Here is a 16,458-nt window from a genome sequence, read left to right on the forward strand (position 1 = left end):
CAAAAGCACATGCAGTCTAGTAGAAATAGTTTGTGATTTTAAAGGTGCTCTCATTTAGAGATCCGGAAACCTTTTAATTAAATTTCCCACACAATGAGGTAACGTGTTCTCAGCACAGTTATTACAGGATCATTACAGGAGTTTCAGGGTTGTGGTTAATTGTATTTTGTCTTCTGGTGACTTTCTACAGTACTGGGAGATCACAAGCTTTTAGTTCAGCTCCTCAAGACTTGTAGGCTGTTAGGATAGCGCTGTCGAGATGTGATTACTAACCAGTATACTGTAGATCGTCTCACTCAGCAGTGGATACGGCAGTGCAATGTGCAGTGCTGTTTTTTCTCTTCTTTGTCCTTATGACAGCAGTGTCTTATTAGAGGTACAGCAGAGGCTGTACTTTTAGCTCCTGTGCAGTGCCACAATCTAAATCCAGTAGGCCTCTGTCTGAAAGAGAAGTGGCATTTCACTCCAAAGGGAGTTTCTCCTTAAAACTGTTAAGCATGTGAGAGAGAAGCTGAAAAGGGTGTATTTCAATCTGATAAACTTCTATGTCACCTCTGAAACTCAAAAGATACTTTTTGAAATTGCTAGTGAGGAAAAGATCCCTTGCTTGTGTCTTAATTTTGATACATCCCTTTGGGTCCAATTCTTGGGTTGAAAAGCCTTGTTTTCAGCCTTTTGTGTTTGTGGTGTGTGTAACTTATTTCCAAATCTGCTGTCTTGCTTGGTTTCAGAAAGTTACAAGAAGCTATTATAAAAGTTTCTAAAGACAATATCAAAACTGTTATGAAAACTATTAGTGCTGAGTTTCTTTATGTGCTTTAGTTGTACAAGACCATGAAATAATTCATTAGCATAGCCTCACTTACCTGAGTACCTTTATTGCAAATGTATAAGTGTTAATAGGGCAGGATTCTTTGTTTATACTTGATGCTAGTCTCTTTAGTTCTTGGTTAAAAAAAAAAAGATACTGAATTTTTCTTGATTTATGTGGAAACTGAGCAATGTTCTTGTGTAGCTTTCTTTGCACTTAGTTTGCATAAAGACCAAATAACATGAGCAAATGTCAGTGACGGAATCTGATTGATTACTTTAAACATGTATTTCAGACAGATCTTTTTTGCTTGACTCAAAAGAAAAAAATGAATATACAGTATCTGTCATCTGAAACGTAACCTACAGTATCTTTTTTTTTTTTTTTTTTTGGTAGCATCCCTATATTTACAAAGTCACTTTTGCTACTGCCAATGAATCTTCAGCACTGTTTATTAGGCCATTCAGTGAAAAAGGGACACTAAAGGACCTTATTTATAAGGTAATTTTTTTTTTTAACTCAAATGGTGGGATATTTGCTGAAATGTTCAAAGTATGTCTTACTGTTTAACTGTTTATTATCTATTACTAAGTAAACTGAGACAATTGCTGGCTTTTCTTAGTCCTAACTGCATTTCGTGCTCATGGTACTTGATATATGTCTGTTTCTTCTAAAGGCAAAACCGAAAGACCCATTCTTGAAGAAGTATTGCAATCCTAAAAAAATTCAAGGTCTTGAACTTCAGCAAATAAAAACATACGGAAGACAAATATTAGAGGTATTTTTTTTTATACTCTGTTTACCAGCCAGACTGCCTTTATGATTAAAGTTGATTCTTACATTGCTTCTAAAAATAGTGATGTTTTAGCTGTGATGCTGCAAGGACAGTGACTGTAGGAAATTTCCCCTACCCCCCCCAGACCAACTGGTTTAACTGGAAAAAGCAGTCAAATTTTAGAGCTCACAAGTTTTATTTTCGTTCTAAAAGAGAACCAGCAGACTTCAAAGATAAACTTATATGGGAGTTAAGTGCTGGAACTTGAGTTTAGATATGTGTGAGTGAGGCCATTTCTGACAAGAAAGGTAGTTGGCACCTGTGGAGCTGAGGTGGGAGAGGAGTGATGATTTAGTTTTTTTCCTTAAGGAGAAAAAGGGAAAGAAGTAATTCATAGCCTGTGGAACATGTGCCATAAAACTGTTATCACTAAGTGTAGTTTTTTTTTTTTTTTTCCAAACCATGATATTCAGTGGAATTGTTAATTTTAGTTTCCAGCCTCTCTGGGAGGTGTTTGTAGGCCTACTTTGAGAGTCAGCATCAAATGTTTGTTTTGTGAGAAATGTTATCAGTGAAGTGGGAATGAATAGTCAGCCAGAGGTGATAGCGACAGCAGATGGAGCTGAACAAGGGAAATGGAAAAGCTTTCCGAAATGGGGGCCTCTTTTATTATGTATATGCTTTAGTATTGGAACGTTTGATATCTTGAGATCACCCGAGTATCTTGTGACAGCACTCCTGCTTTGTTTCTTCAGGTATTAAAATTCTTGCATGAGAAAGGATTTCCGTATGGCCATCTTCACTCTGCCAATGTGATGTTGGATGGAGACACTTGCAAGTTACTGGATCTAGAAAATTGCTTGTTGGGACTTCCATCATTTTATCGATCATACTTTTCACAATTTCGGAAAATTAATGTAAGTTTTGAAAAATGAATATGATTTAGCTGACTCTTATGCATCCCTCTACTTGGGTTTGTGGAGAACTGACTTGAATGAAGAAACCCTCCCTCAACCCCCTTTCTTTTTCCATGAAATCCCTTTCCTGCTTCCTCCAAATCACTGCATAGCTGTGCAGAGGTTTTATTCCAGCACGCTGGAGTGAGGCTGAGGCCAAAAGCAAGCAGGCGGAGGAGGAGTGCATGCGAGTGTTTTCTTGCTAGCAGTGCTGGCACGAATGCAGCTGAACTACAGCCTTGCTATAAGGTCGCTTTGCACACTGGACCTGTATTTCACAGGAGTGTGTATATTGTCTGCCACGCTTCAGTTCTGTGTTCATTACACAGACATAAAAATAACTTATCACTTGGTCTCAACTGAGAGTGGTAATCACTCTTTCACTACTGTGAAAATAGATTAGATGCTTGTAGACATCTGTCTCTTCAAAACTCTTATTTTGTATTTGTAGGATGTTTCCAAACTGCAGGCTTGCACAGCAAAATATGACCTTCCTACAAAACTACTAAACCTAATTTGCCCTGTTGTAGCAATGCAGACTTTTAGCCAGTATCTTGCCTTGCCTTTAAGTGCTCATTGTAGTAAATTACATAAAGCATCACGAGACAGCTGCGTGCTGACCTTGCTGAACAAGTTCTACTGTGTTGTCAAAGAAACAGTCAAAAGTTCATGGTTAGTCCAAATCTGTCAGTGCTGTCAAATCGCTAAGCCTTTAAGCGGTAAGAGGAGCCATTTCTGTCTAAACATGATCCTAAAAATCTAGAAAGTATCCTGTCTGGAAGCTTAGCACATACGTAAAGCCTGTATAGACCTGTGGAGGGGTGGAAGGGGCTCCCCTAGGTCAGTTCGGTAGGTATTTTTGCTCTCTTTTTATTTACCTCCTTGTAAAGTGGTAACTGGTTATATTATCTTGAACCTCATTCCCTGCTGTTTTGACTTATGCTAGGAAAATGTACTCTGTTGTAAATCATATCAATATATGCCTTTCTAAACAGCTGTGCATGAAGAGAGTTTACTCCTTACATGCTTTTACAGAACGTGGCTATGCTAATATCCCATTTGTATCATCACTTAGAGGAAGAGAGCGGTAATTTCTTTTGCTTGAGGTGTGAAAACTTCTTTCGAGCTAAAGTTGTGCAGGGAAATGGTTGTGTTTAGGAATTTTCAGAATGGTTTCTCTTTGAATCATCGAATATGAGATTTGCCCATTTTCTCGAATGGATTATTGCATGCTTTTGAACTGGTTGTGGAAAAACTAATCTGTTCTGGTGTGGTGCTTTACGGTTTGTTGTCTGTTTCTCTGCAGACTTTAGAAGGTGTTGATGTACATTGCTTTGGACACTTACTGTATGAAATGACGTATGGAAGACCCCCAGATACAATTCCTGTGGACAGCTTCCCTCCTGCACCATCAGTGTTTGTTGGTTAGTATGCAATCAAGAGAGCTTCAGTCTCAGCTTCCCCGGTGCTCTGCCTTTTAGCTAAGCTGAGATGCTGTGAAAGATCTGCCTGACGACCTTTGGAGCCTATGGCTGGAAATGATTATTTAGTAATTTTAAAAAATGGAAAATGTGTTCTTCTTCAAATATATGTAGCATATAAATACAGTAATTTTTTAAACGGAGTGATTGAACAGTCTCTAGTAATTACATGTGTGGATCCTCTGGTCTCACATCTAACATTCTTGAAAAGTTTGTACATGTAATAGTAACGTTATAATAAAAAACAAATGTTACGTAGCTTCCTCACTACTTAGTTGATGGAGTACTTGGGGGAACATCACATAGTGCCAGACTTTCATTCTAAATTGCTTGCTATCCTACAGTGCAAAAATGTGTCCATTCTTATTCTTTCTTTGGTAGTGTCTGTGTTGGAATCCATTCTGACAGGTGAAGCTATGAAGAATGGCATGCCAACTGTTTCCCGGCTCTTACAGATGCCGTAAGTCTTAACGTACTTGTTTTAGTAATTACTTGTAGTAATATTTTTAATTTTATTAGCAGGAATCTCATTCCCCGTTAGAAAGATTTGCTCCGTTCTGAGGGATGTATAGTGTATCTCGAATGAAGCTTTAAAATTATCACTTGGTAGAACCCAGCATTTATCAATATGATAAATGTTCATATCACTTTTTTGTTTCTTGGTGTGTTGGAGCTGTTATGAAGGTGTTTTATTTAGCATGGTGCTATGATTTAAATTGATCCAGCTATCAAAGCAGTGCAAGCACGCTTAAGAACATGTACAGATTCTTTCAAAGCACTTAAAATAAGGGATCTTTTTGCACATCCCCTGCAGACTTACTTCAGCAAATTTTGCTGTCAGTTTACTTACGGCTACCAAAATAGATCTGTTGCTGTGCTTAGCATTAATGTTTAGACTGGGTCTGGGAGCGAGCTGCTACGTAGATGTTCTGCCTGATTTCTTGCAGGGTTTAGAGATCACAGAATCAGAATTGTTTAGGTTGGAAGGGACCTCTGGAGATCATCTAGTCTAACCTCCCTGCTCAAGCAGGGTCACCTAGAGCATATTTCCCAGGATCACATCCAGACGGGTTTTGAATATCTCCAGGGAAGGAGACTCCACTACCTCTCTGGGCAACCTGTTCCAATGCTCTGTCACCCTCACAGTGAAGAAGTTTTTTCAGAAGAAGTTTTTTCTATACTTCAGAAGATTCTCTGAAGTATAAACAGAATAAATGTCCATACAGGTTCTTCTCCCAGGGATGCAGTGAAGTGGTAAAGGCAGGTATGGAGCAAGACTAGAACACAGAAAGGGAGCAATGTCAGTGCACGACTAGGCTGGAGATGGTGCCTTTCTGCAGTGCCACCCATCCTGCAACTAGGAGACGGTATGATCAGGGGAGTTGCCTGCTGTGGCTATGTCGTGGCATGCCATACAGCATGCTGAGCATAGAATCACAGTGGTGGTCTCTTGTTTTTCTTAAAATAGAGCACTAGAATCACGACCTCTTGAATGATAGCCAGCCCATACCTACATTTGGGTCTGGTCTCTCAGACTGTAGATTGCAGTATACTTAAAGGTGCTCCAAAATTCATATTTCCTGGTTGGAAAGAGTCACTGCAGTCTTTTCTCAACCTTCTTTTCCATCTGCTCCTCCCTTCCTCTGCCCTTAAAGGAAGGACGGTGTAGACAGAAGAATGCAAGCAGGGGAGAAATACGATAAGAAAACTGTGTGAATACAGGAACTTATAGGTGTTAACAGATGTTGAACAAGCAATCCATGCTCAGCTGTATCTGATGTGTAGGATAATATCCTACATTCCCTTAATACCCATTCTTCTTATAAAAGTATTCTAGATGGATGTGCAACACAATGAAAGTGATTCACATGTTTATTAAGCTATTCCATATAAACTCTAAGTCCACGAATTTAGCAAAACGTAGACTCAGAAAGGGTCAGAAAAATGCCCTGTGAACTAGGGTATTTTTCTTTTTTACGTCTTTGTTAGTTTAATTACATCTATTTTTTTTTTTTTAATTTTCATGGACTACCATTCTTATGAACCATGATTCTAGACTTGCGTTTGTTTCCTTTCGCATGGGCATATGAACCACAACAATCTCTGAAACATTTATCTCAGAGCCAGACCTGAGATTTCTTTCTGGGACAGTTTTCTAGTATGTTCTGCAGAGCAAAGTGTCTTGAGATGGACTATCAGTCGGTTCATTTTCAGACTAACGTTGCCCTCTAGTGTCTTTGTTCTGGATGGAACATTTATGCGGCTGCTGATGCCATAGAGAGGAGAGTGAAGCTGCTGGAATAGTTGCTTTAGTTACCTTTGCCAGAGTACTTGCAAGACCACAAATATTTTAAAACGTTAAGTTCCCTCATTGATCTTTCATGTATTTCTTTTGAGTGCTTAAGTAACAGTTGTACCAAGAGAGTTTTCTTAAAAAGCGCAATGATCTTTCAAGTGAAATTCAAAATCCCTAATAATGTTTTGTCATTGAAGAAGCCATATACTTTTAAGGAAAAGGGATAGTTGTTTTGGGGAAACCCTTTTCTGCCTTTGGTAATTATATTCTATTAGCTTTCAAAACACTTCTTCTAGCCTTGCTAACTCTGCCATCAATAGTGACTACGTTTTGAGGGCTGGACACTGCTAATTTTACAGCAGGGCTTGGAGAATAAAAAGCAGTATATAAACACCAGGGGGAAAAAAAAAAAAAAAACATGAGATAGGGATGAGGAAAGTAGAGGAAAAGAGGTGAGAGGGAGTTAGGTGAACAGCACCAGTAGTGTCCTCTCTGTGATTCTGCCTATCTTTTGGGGATAATGTTCCAATTATTTCTTTTTTCATCCACTCACAGATTATTCAGTGATGTCCTGCTAACAAATTCTGAGAAACCACAGTTTAAGGTAGAGTTAAACGCTGATGTATCCTTTGTCTTGATTTGCAGGTGTTTGTGTAAGTGCCAGGCTGGGGGTAGCTATGCATCAAATGGCAGATAGAATAGAGGACAGCTGGCTTTATGGTGAGATCCATCAGTATTTGACTTGCTTCGCTGAAGTGTACCAAACATCATTATAGCACCCCTTAGAAGGAGAGCAGAGGGGCACAGCGTGACCCATGAGCTGTTCAAGTGTAGTTCCCGTGCTGGAGCTAGACTGTATGACTAATCATAGTGCTCTGAGTGGAGGCTGCTAAATCGTCCAGATCCCTTGGAGTGAGAGGAAGGCAATTGCTAAGGCCTGAGGAAACTGATTTTGCTGGGTCACTATGAGACCGTCAGCACATACTGCCGCCGACTCCATCACTGCTGTGAAGGGGCTTCCAGGGAGCTGCATCCCGTTCCTGTTGGGAACTGTCCCCAGAGTGCTGCTGCTGGCAAGCAGGTGTTGTGTTTTGTGGTTCTCAGCCATACGACAGTTAATCAAAGTAGTTAGTGGTCTCTGGCATTAGAGTATCCCTTCCAATATTCCCTATTTCTCTGTTCCTGCTGTTGGACCAGTAGCTAGGTTTGGAGGGGAAAGCACATATCTGGAGTCCTGTATTTTCCTTCGTTAAAGGAAGAGTGTCACAACTTGGGGCTTTAAGTAGGCAACAAGATCAGTTGACTAGTGAGTTTTAAGCAGTGAAGTTGTGGTTTTTTTGGTCATGTTTTGTGCAATGATTTTTTTTTCCCCCTCTCTCTTCTGTACTAGATTCCTACTAAGCTAAAAGAAGCATTGAAAACTTCCAAGGAATGCATAGAAAAAAGATTAACAGAAGAACAGAAATTGGTAACTTCTGCTTTTCTTTACTGATTTCCCTACAAACATTCCATTTCCTCTTATCACTTTTAAATGGGGAGAGTGAGCTTTTACCGGCAGGTTTTGAGTAGCAAAAGTTTTCATCCACAGATTTGCCTTCCCCAAAATACAGTATGAAGAGTTGTAAAACGGCTGTTTTATGTATGGCGTTTCACTATTTTATGTGGAACGGCTTCACAAGCGGTGGCTCCGAAGTTACAGGATCGCTTTAACTGCAGTATGAGGCTCTATCCTCTACCAGCAACAGTGAAGATAAGAGTTAGAAGTGAAAAAGGAAAACTAAACTTGCAAAGTGACTTTGGGGTTTCTCCCATCCCAAACGTATCCCTTTTCATTTGAGATCATTTGAGATCTGACATGGTCTTTCTTTGATTTTTCCCGTCATTTTTAAGATTCACCAGCACAGAAGATTGACAAGAGCTCAATCTCATCATGGCTCTGAAGAAGAAAAAAAGAGAAGGAAAATCTTAGCACGAAAGGTAAACAACCTTTAAATAGGTTTCTCGCACTCAGAAAGAGATGTGTACATTTTTGGAACTACCGCAGGTATGCTTTTGCATTCTGCCCTATGTTATTTTTCTGTAATACTTTCCAGTTGTTTTAATTTCTATAGCCAGAAGTGGTACACGTCTTCAAAAGCTTAGGTTACAGTGGTAGCTGACTTGCTTGGTTTAGTGTGTTTGAACTCACTGAGAACTGGCTTAGTTAAATTTGATAGGCAGATGATAGCCTGCGTTGCTTTCTGCTGCCTAACGGAAGGCATGGGAGCCTTCTTCCAGGCTGCCCCTGCGGCACACTTTCTGCATTTCCCTTCCTTTTCTGTGGGTCAGTCTTCTGCCTTTCCCTTGTGGACAGCGGGCTCTGAAGTTGCCCGGTGTGCATGGCGGGGGAGATATTTGAGCGCAGAACTGCCTTGGCGCTGTTGTCCTCGCAGCAGCACCTGTTGGGTGGCGGGGAGAGGGATGTCGGGCATTGATCCTTGTGTGATGTAGTGGACAGCTGTTACAATTTTGTGTGTCAAAATCAGTCCTCATCATGGAAAGAGGTTATTAATTCCCACCTTATGTTTCTTCCTCTTTGTTTAAAGAGGTCAAAACGCTCTGCCTATGAAAGCGGGGAAGAACAGTCAGCAAAATACAGCAACTCAAATAACTCAGGTAACTACAGAGAGAAGAGCTTGCTTCTACACAGCTATGTCAATGTTTTTGTTGTACTTTGTCATTTTCTGTGTTAAAAGATCCATGGTCACCATCAGTTTACACGGTTAGGTTGGACTGTGAAAGCCTGATACCACTGTGTTGAGTATTTAGTAATAGCTAAATTGGGAGGTTAAAAATATTGCCAGTGTTAGATTTTCAGCTACCTCATACACAGCAGTGTTTCCTCTCTCCTGTGCTCTGTTCCTCCAAAAAAATTCAGTCTCTTCAATCGGTTGATGACATTTGGATGGAATGTGTTCTGGTAATAACAGCATTGATTATTTGGGCCATTTAATACTTCAGCCTTTAGAGAGAAACTCTAGTGATTTGTATTCCTTAGTTAGGTGTTAAGACGAATAAGAAAATTACCTTTTTAGTTGCTACTTCTGTGTCAAATTCTAAAACAACAGAGCCTGTGACAAGTCTTCAGTTAGTTTAGAGGAATGGTCTGTACTACTGAACAGTTTAACAGAGTTGACTTGCCTGGCTAACATGTGTCCAAAAGCAACCTGTTGTGGAATAAATAGTCAGATATCAGAATATTTTGTGGAGTACAGCAACTGACTGAAATCGTCTCTTAGAAGGAGATATGGGGTGCCATCCATGCAGTGGCACAGCTCTTAAGGAGAGCAGAATTTGGACGCTGAAATCCAGCAGCCTAAGCAACAGAAAAGAAGCGTTTCCTATTGAGGAATACTGCTGAGAGTGCTTCTTATGTGTTTGGACCTCCTCTGATACTGTGTACTGTGAAGCTTCTCTGTTCAGAGCGGGGCTGAGTGACACTGTTCATAAGAATGGGGATCTTCCCCTAGATTTCAGTGGAAGCAGGATTGGACCTTCAGTCAATAAAGTCAGCCTGTTTCCAACAACCTGTCTTGTCTGACTGTGTTGAATTTTAACATCACAGCTTTAGTTACTAGACTGTTGTTTTATTTAGCAGGCTCTGGGGCGAGTTCCCCATTAACATCTCCATCATCCCCCACTCCACCCTCTACAGCAGGTAAGTTCAAGAGTCATTGCAGTCTTTTGTCTTTTTCTTTAGCTGTTTCTTTTTTCTTTTTTTCTTTTTTTTTTTTTGGTCTAACTGTGGATGTTGTTCCCAAGAACAGTTAAGTGATGATGGCCTTCAAGGGTGGAATGCAGAGATGACGTTTATCTTGTATCAGTCTAAGTGTGAGCATTTACTTTCTTTTCAGGGCCATAGAGAATCTTTTAATACACTTTAATAACCTTTCTTGTGATATACATATGATATACGTGTGATATACATTGTGATATACTCCACCAGAGAGTCTTAAGTGCTTGTTTTGAAGTCTCTGTTACTCCAGGCCTACTGGCATTGCTTCTTTGCAGACATTCTCTGGACCTCACGTTGCAATATGCATTTGTTCTGATGTTATGGTCTGTGCACTCTCAAGTACTGATTTTTTTAATCTCTTGTTTTTGTGTATTGTCTCTTTACATCTGTACTGCTATAATGTCATTTCAGGAATTTTGTGTGTGACAAATTGAGTGGCTTAGGTTGTGTAAATCTTGCCTGTTCCACTACAGTCTGTTCATAACACCAGCAGAACTGCTTATGCAGAGAAACAAGTCATTTGGGTTAAAAATACTCTCTTTTACTTTTGTCCGGTTCCCTCTTCCAGTTTGCTAGGTAGCTGTATAAACAGGTTTGTTAGCGTTTTCACAGGTGATTGGAAGGGGGACAGAATCTGCTTAAATGGGTACTACCAGAAACAGAAATGCTCATGAAACTGTAGTTTCATTACAAATGTGACTGTTGAGCTGTAGTGCACATGCTTCACTCTGAAATGCTAGAAAAAGAGCATTGGGAAACAGTAGCAACAGGTGTTAATGGAATGTGTTTCTAGAAGAGACGCTGTCTGTAGCATTATCATTTGTTATGATGACTCAGTCCTATGATTCATAGTCCAAGCAACTTTCTACCCAGAACATCTTGTTAGCTAAAGTGATACAATCAAACTTGTGTTTGTTGTAAATGATCTTTCAAAGGACGCCACAATCTGTGCAGTGTAATTCAAGTTAGTCGTGCTATAATTCAAATTAGTCATTTCTCTTTCAAGTTACTTTTCAAGTACATTTAAGTGTGTGAACTGACTTCTTCCAGTTACTCTAACCAAGGTAATTACTGTGTTGCACATACACTGTTCTCTGGAGGGCACATTTCGAGTTTGGTATGCTTTAAAAAGAAAGTTGCTGAAAATGCAAAGGAAAATCTCCAAAATGGATAAGTGTTTAGAAAACACTTTTTTTTTTTTTTTTTTGAAGTAAAACTACCTTTTACTTGTATCTTAACTTTAATGGTGCTGATTGAACTTGATTGAAAGCTATTTCAAGTTTTGAGCAAGTGAGGCAGGTTTTTTTTGTAGACTTGGCTCAAATGTTTCAGCTGGCTCTGATGTTCATATTACGTTGTCACAGTCATCCTGCTGCCGGTGTGCACATGGTGACTGTTACTGATCTGCTCCGCATTTGGCATTGTGTAGATTGCCCTCCCTGAAAGCACTTTAGTGTGCTGACAGCATTGGTGCGTTTGAGTGGGGGTGAAGGCAACTGCCACCATTTCAGCAGTGCTTTTGTAAGTAGATTTCATAGCAGAAACTTCAGATATTAGCCGTAAGAGAAAGCTAGTGTGCCTGACTTTTCACTAGTAAGATTGCGCTTTTAGTTATTCTGTGCAAGTATGCTATTAATGACCCAGCGACAGCCTAATTGGCCCCACGTTAGGACTTTCTTCATGAAAACTGATGCATCTATAGCTTATATCTCTCCCATCCTCTTTCCTTGTACTTACTAAGAATATTAACACCTAAACCAAAACGTCATATGGGCACCAGTGTAGCCAGATGACTCTCAGAGGGGAATAAAGCTTTTGGTCCGTCTTCCTGGTTTGGTCCAGGTAGTATTAGTATCGTGGTATGCCAAAGCATCTTGCTAATCTAATGCCATGGCAAAACAAAGGCTGATATGGAAAAGCATATCCAACAGAAGCTCTTGCTGTTGTCCTGGCCTGTAACCAACCAAATCGGTGTAGTGTGTGTGGGTATCTACAGAGCTGGACCAGAGCTGAGCGAGCTCCAGGCTGGCATGCCCTGAGGGAGGAACCTCCTTCAGGGAGCTTCTCGAGCACCTGCCCACTCTGTTTTTAAACCAAGGCTGTACGAGACTCAAACCTGCAGTGGAGTGCTTGGTATAGTCATTGCAAAACGTGCTAAGAAAAAGATTCCTGGCTCCAGCAATATTTGTAATGACGGCTGCAACTGTAGGGTTCAATCAATATGTGACCTGCTTTGAGGGGAAGGTATCCGCTAGAAATGTAGACTCTCATGGTCTTTTTCTAGTTGACTAGAGTACTTGTATTGAGTGTACCTTGATGAATTGCAAATTACGTAAAGATACTAATCATTATGATACTCTTCTGTTTTGGTTTAAAAGCTGGAAGATTTCAGATTACAGTCTTGAAAATACAAAGGAGAATGAGTTTTATAGCAGTTTTTTGTGGAAGAAAGCTGTGCTTGAGTTGTAGGACTAGATGGTCCTAACATCTAATTTTGGCTGCTTTATCTTTCTTTTGTTTGTTTGTTTTCAAGTTGATTCCTTAATAGAATGGCAGGTCCGATCCTACTGTTGGTTGTATCCCTAAACCAACCACTTGTTGTTGAGTAACTCTGAAGCAATTACTTATTAATGGGTGCATTATGCCAGATACCAATTACTGTAGTACCTTGTCTTAAATAACTGAGGCATATAGGACCTGAGTTGGTTCCCGCGCATGGAAGGTTCACTAATCTGTAGATTAATAGTGTTAATATGAAGACTACAGATAAACAGTGCCTCCTTTTACTCTCTTGTTTTTAATTTGTATTTATGTACGACTTTACAGTCCATAGGTACGCGCATTCTTGAAACTCACATTCAGTTTTAGAAGTTGAATTTTGAATTTGTGCCACAGTGCGCTTTTTTTAGTAGCGTTTGGATACTCTTCTAGTTGGGAATTGAATTGATACCATATGGCTTCTAACTAATCAGTCATTACCGACCAGTACAGTTCAGGTATCATATTATCAGTAAGCCTGAATGTTTGCAAACAGACTGGCCAATGGACGCTTCTCAGAAAGGACCATTGGTGCTGGTGCTGGCTAAATGGCTTTGAGTTATATTGTTAGGGTCATTGCAAATGGAGATTCTAATGTAACTTCTGCATTTCTGATATTCTCTTGCATGTTTGATTTCCACCTCCTCCCTGACCCCCACTCACGTAATTCTTTGATTCCTTGAAAATTTATGAGCTGTGGCTAGAATCAGAAGGGATGCAGAACATTGTGGTATGGGTTATCTAATACTTCACTGCCTTTTCTTTAAATTTAGTAAGCCCATAAAATGCCAGGGAGCTCTTTTACAGTAGAAGTTTGGAGGGTGCCTCTTTTGGCCAACAGCGTCCGGAATGATGTAAATAGTTACTGCAGCATCACTGCAGGAATAAAGTGAGAGTGGTACATAACTTTAGCTATCTTTTTGTGTGCCAGTTGTTGTTTTGAATCCTGCAATACAGCATATGTTTCATGGAGAGCCATATGGTGCATCTTTTCTGCCCTTCACCTTTATGTAAGACAATTTTAATGCTTCAGCAAGAGCTTTCTTGAGTGTCTCTGATCCACGCTACACTGGTGTAAACGTAGGTGTTAACACTACAGGAAGTGTTCCATGAATGGATTTCATCTTCTATAGCTAATCTTCTTGCAGATTTCTTGCTAAATAACTCTAAATGCACTTTAATCCTGTAAAGCTTGACTTCTGGTATGTGAAGTTGAAAGCATGTGTGTTGTATTTGTTCATCAGGTATAATAATGCTTAAAGCATGGGAAATTGTGGTTCATTAGTCAGAATCGGACAGTGTTGTGTATGTAATATAAAATAGTTGATCTACCAGCACCATATTTTTTCAGTGAATAAGAATGTATTGATTTTTTGCACTAACTTTTCAGCTAACGGTATCTGTTTTTCTTACTCTGACACGAGAACCAGATGATTAACTTGTGTCCTCTCTCTTTCTCTGCTGTCCTCAATAGAGCATGCATCATTTTGAACGTGAATTTTCGGAAAAGTAAGCTAATGCTGATTTATTTCTTTAAAGATGCTCTGTTTCTGTTTGGGAAAGTTGAATGCAAATCTTGAACTTGCTTATAGTATTGGGAGGGAACACAGGAAAAATCTGAACGTTCTTAAGGACTGTGTTAACGAAATACAGCATCTTTAAAAACTATGACTAAAATGATTTTCTTTGCATCCCATTCACTCAGCAAAATTGTTAATGCTGTTTGCACAATTACTGTCACTTTAAATTCATAATTAAGTTTTTGTTTCAATTCAGGCATCAAGTTTACAGCATCTGATATACTTCCTATTCCTTTTAACACATTCTCTTAACAAAAATGTCCCTGTAAAAAAACCCTTGGTAAGTTCTTGTTTGAGTGTTTTATTCTTATAGCTGTGTGAATGTGTAGATGTGTGGTTGCAGGCAACTTCTTCCAATCTGTGTATCAGGAAGGTCTAGTAATAACTGAGGACTTATCTCAAATCGTTGTCGTAGTAAATGCAGGAAAATATTTCACTATTGGGCATAAAACAATTAAACCTGTAGGTGTAACTGCATTGGAGTACACCAGAGTGAATAAAGAGTTGCTTTGTACCAAGTCATGTCATGAAGGGAAGGACAGCTTGTTTCTGATTGACTAATTGAAATGAATTTGAAGGATTTCCAGCATCATGCGCTTAACTAATGGACTCAGTACCTAATTGCTCACAGCTAGTCAGATACCATGTCAAAACCTCTGTGTATTTATGTGTTAAGGCAGAGCTCAGGTGTAAAATAGAGTATCGTTGCCTGTAATCAGTCTCCGTAATGCAAGAGTTCTTTTAGCTATATGATGCTGTTGGCAGCTCAGTTTCCCTAATATCCAATCTAGGGAAATTCAGCAAATTTCCAGAAAGGCAGGTGGCCTCTCTTCGCACTCCCCTGTCCTTTCTGCCCACATCCTGAAATAACCAGACCGAAATTCAAAGATAACATATGGTATCTTGGCCTAATCATATTTAATGATCCAATCAAATATGAATAGTGGCAAAAAAGCCACTATATGTTAAATATGTACCTTCTTTCACTCCCTCTGTTACTGTAGAGAGTCCTGGCCATCATTTTTATCATCATTTCCTATTGTACATTGTACAACTACTTTCATAGCCTCTTCAATCTTACCTTGCTGTCCTAGGCCCAAATCTTGTCTTTGTTCCCTGCAATTTTTGCATCTCTTCCAAGCTGTCTCATTTGCGACTAGCTTTCTTGGCTTTTCTACAGCAGTTCATCTGATCACAAGTTTGATGCTAGCGTTGCTACACTAGTGCTGTAGGGTCTTCTGCTCTGATGACTTTAATGGTAACTCGTACTGTTCTGAGTCTTGTTTCCTCCTTTGGCAACGTGTCAAGTTTTGCTTTGCTGTGCTTTACTGGCAGTCCATACACACAGGAGAAACAGAAGGACTCTAACCTAAGGGATGGTTTTCCTGTATATCTCATAACAAATTGGCTCAGATCTTTGGCTAGTGTGAGAAAGGTTTGGCTAAGTTAGATGACCCCAAGCCATCAGTATGCAATTTGTTATTTCAGTTTGTGCTAATGTTGTATAATGCTTTGATTACTTAAGAGAGTTGATCCACATGCAACAGGCGTGTTACTCTCTCAGCTAATTTGAATATTTCTTCTTAGAGAGGGGAGTGAAGACTTGAGTCTAAATGTATTTCCATGTTTTGTCCTCACAGAAGAAGCTTTTTCATGCAGATGAGAATTTCTCCTGAAGAGATTGAAGTGCTATAGTCATGGGTGTTAATGTAGACTGGCAAAACAGAACGCTCGTGTAAATACTCTGCATTTTGAGCTTGCTCCCATACGGCAAAAATCTCTTTAAAGACTGTTACAAACTGAAAATGAAGGAGCGTTGAGTTGACTTTCATCTAAGATAACTGCTTTTTTAATTACAGCAGTTATTTTTTACTATTATTATTACTATTACTCATTAGTCTGAGAGCAAGTGTTAGTGAGAAACTGGGGGAGAAGTGGAGCATAGAGAACAACTTTGCCTGCTTTTTGTTTTCTGTGCCTGAGCTTCATCCTTCATGGAATACCTCTCGAGTCTGTGTGCCATAATTTCCTTTAACTGCTTGATGTTTCCTTACTTGGTAGCAAGAAGTTCTACTCTGGTAACCAAGGTTTCTTGATTACCGTTAGACAATGAAGCAAAATGACATAGTCTTTGCCACTTATCAGTATATTCCTCTTTGTAGGTTAGAGCTGTCAAAAGCAAGTGTTACACTATAAGTGCTGTTCTTCTCTCTTGTCTTACTGTGGAATAACTCGCGTGATCTACA

The 16,458-nt window shown here is 39.5% G+C and overlaps 1 protein-coding gene across 10 annotated transcripts in view; it reads left to right on the forward strand.

The window, feature by feature from the left end:
* Positions 1–16,458, forward strand: part of PXK (PX domain containing serine/threonine kinase like) — a 38,450-nt gene that overhangs the window by 19,724 nt on the left and 2,268 nt on the right. For 2 of the 10 annotated variants that reach the window (XM_068907584.1, XM_068907591.1), the window contains exons 8-17: positions 1,208–1,312; positions 1,488–1,589; positions 2,342–2,503; positions 3,849–3,966; positions 4,405–4,483; positions 6,875–6,923; positions 7,710–7,787; positions 8,210–8,296; positions 8,905–8,974; positions 9,954–10,016. In XM_068907584.1, coding sequence (XP_068763685.1) covers positions 1,208–1,312; positions 1,488–1,589; positions 2,342–2,503; positions 3,849–3,966; positions 4,405–4,483; positions 6,875–6,923; positions 7,710–7,787; positions 8,210–8,296; positions 8,905–8,974; positions 9,954–10,016 — 913 coding nt within the window. Of the gene's footprint in view, positions 1–1,207; positions 1,313–1,487; positions 1,590–2,341; positions 2,504–3,848; positions 3,967–4,404; positions 4,484–6,874; positions 6,924–7,709; positions 7,788–8,209; positions 8,297–8,904; positions 8,975–9,953; positions 10,017–14,106; positions 14,493–16,458 lie in introns of those variants that run through there. The other 8 variants (XM_068907585.1, XM_068907586.1, XM_068907589.1 and 5 more) reach the window with 7 other exon arrangements.

This window comes from Struthio camelus, chromosome 14 (genome assembly GCF_040807025.1).
Source record: "Struthio camelus isolate bStrCam1 chromosome 14, bStrCam1.hap1, whole genome shotgun sequence".
Taxonomy (NCBI): Eukaryota; Metazoa; Chordata; class Aves; order Struthioniformes; family Struthionidae; genus Struthio; species Struthio camelus.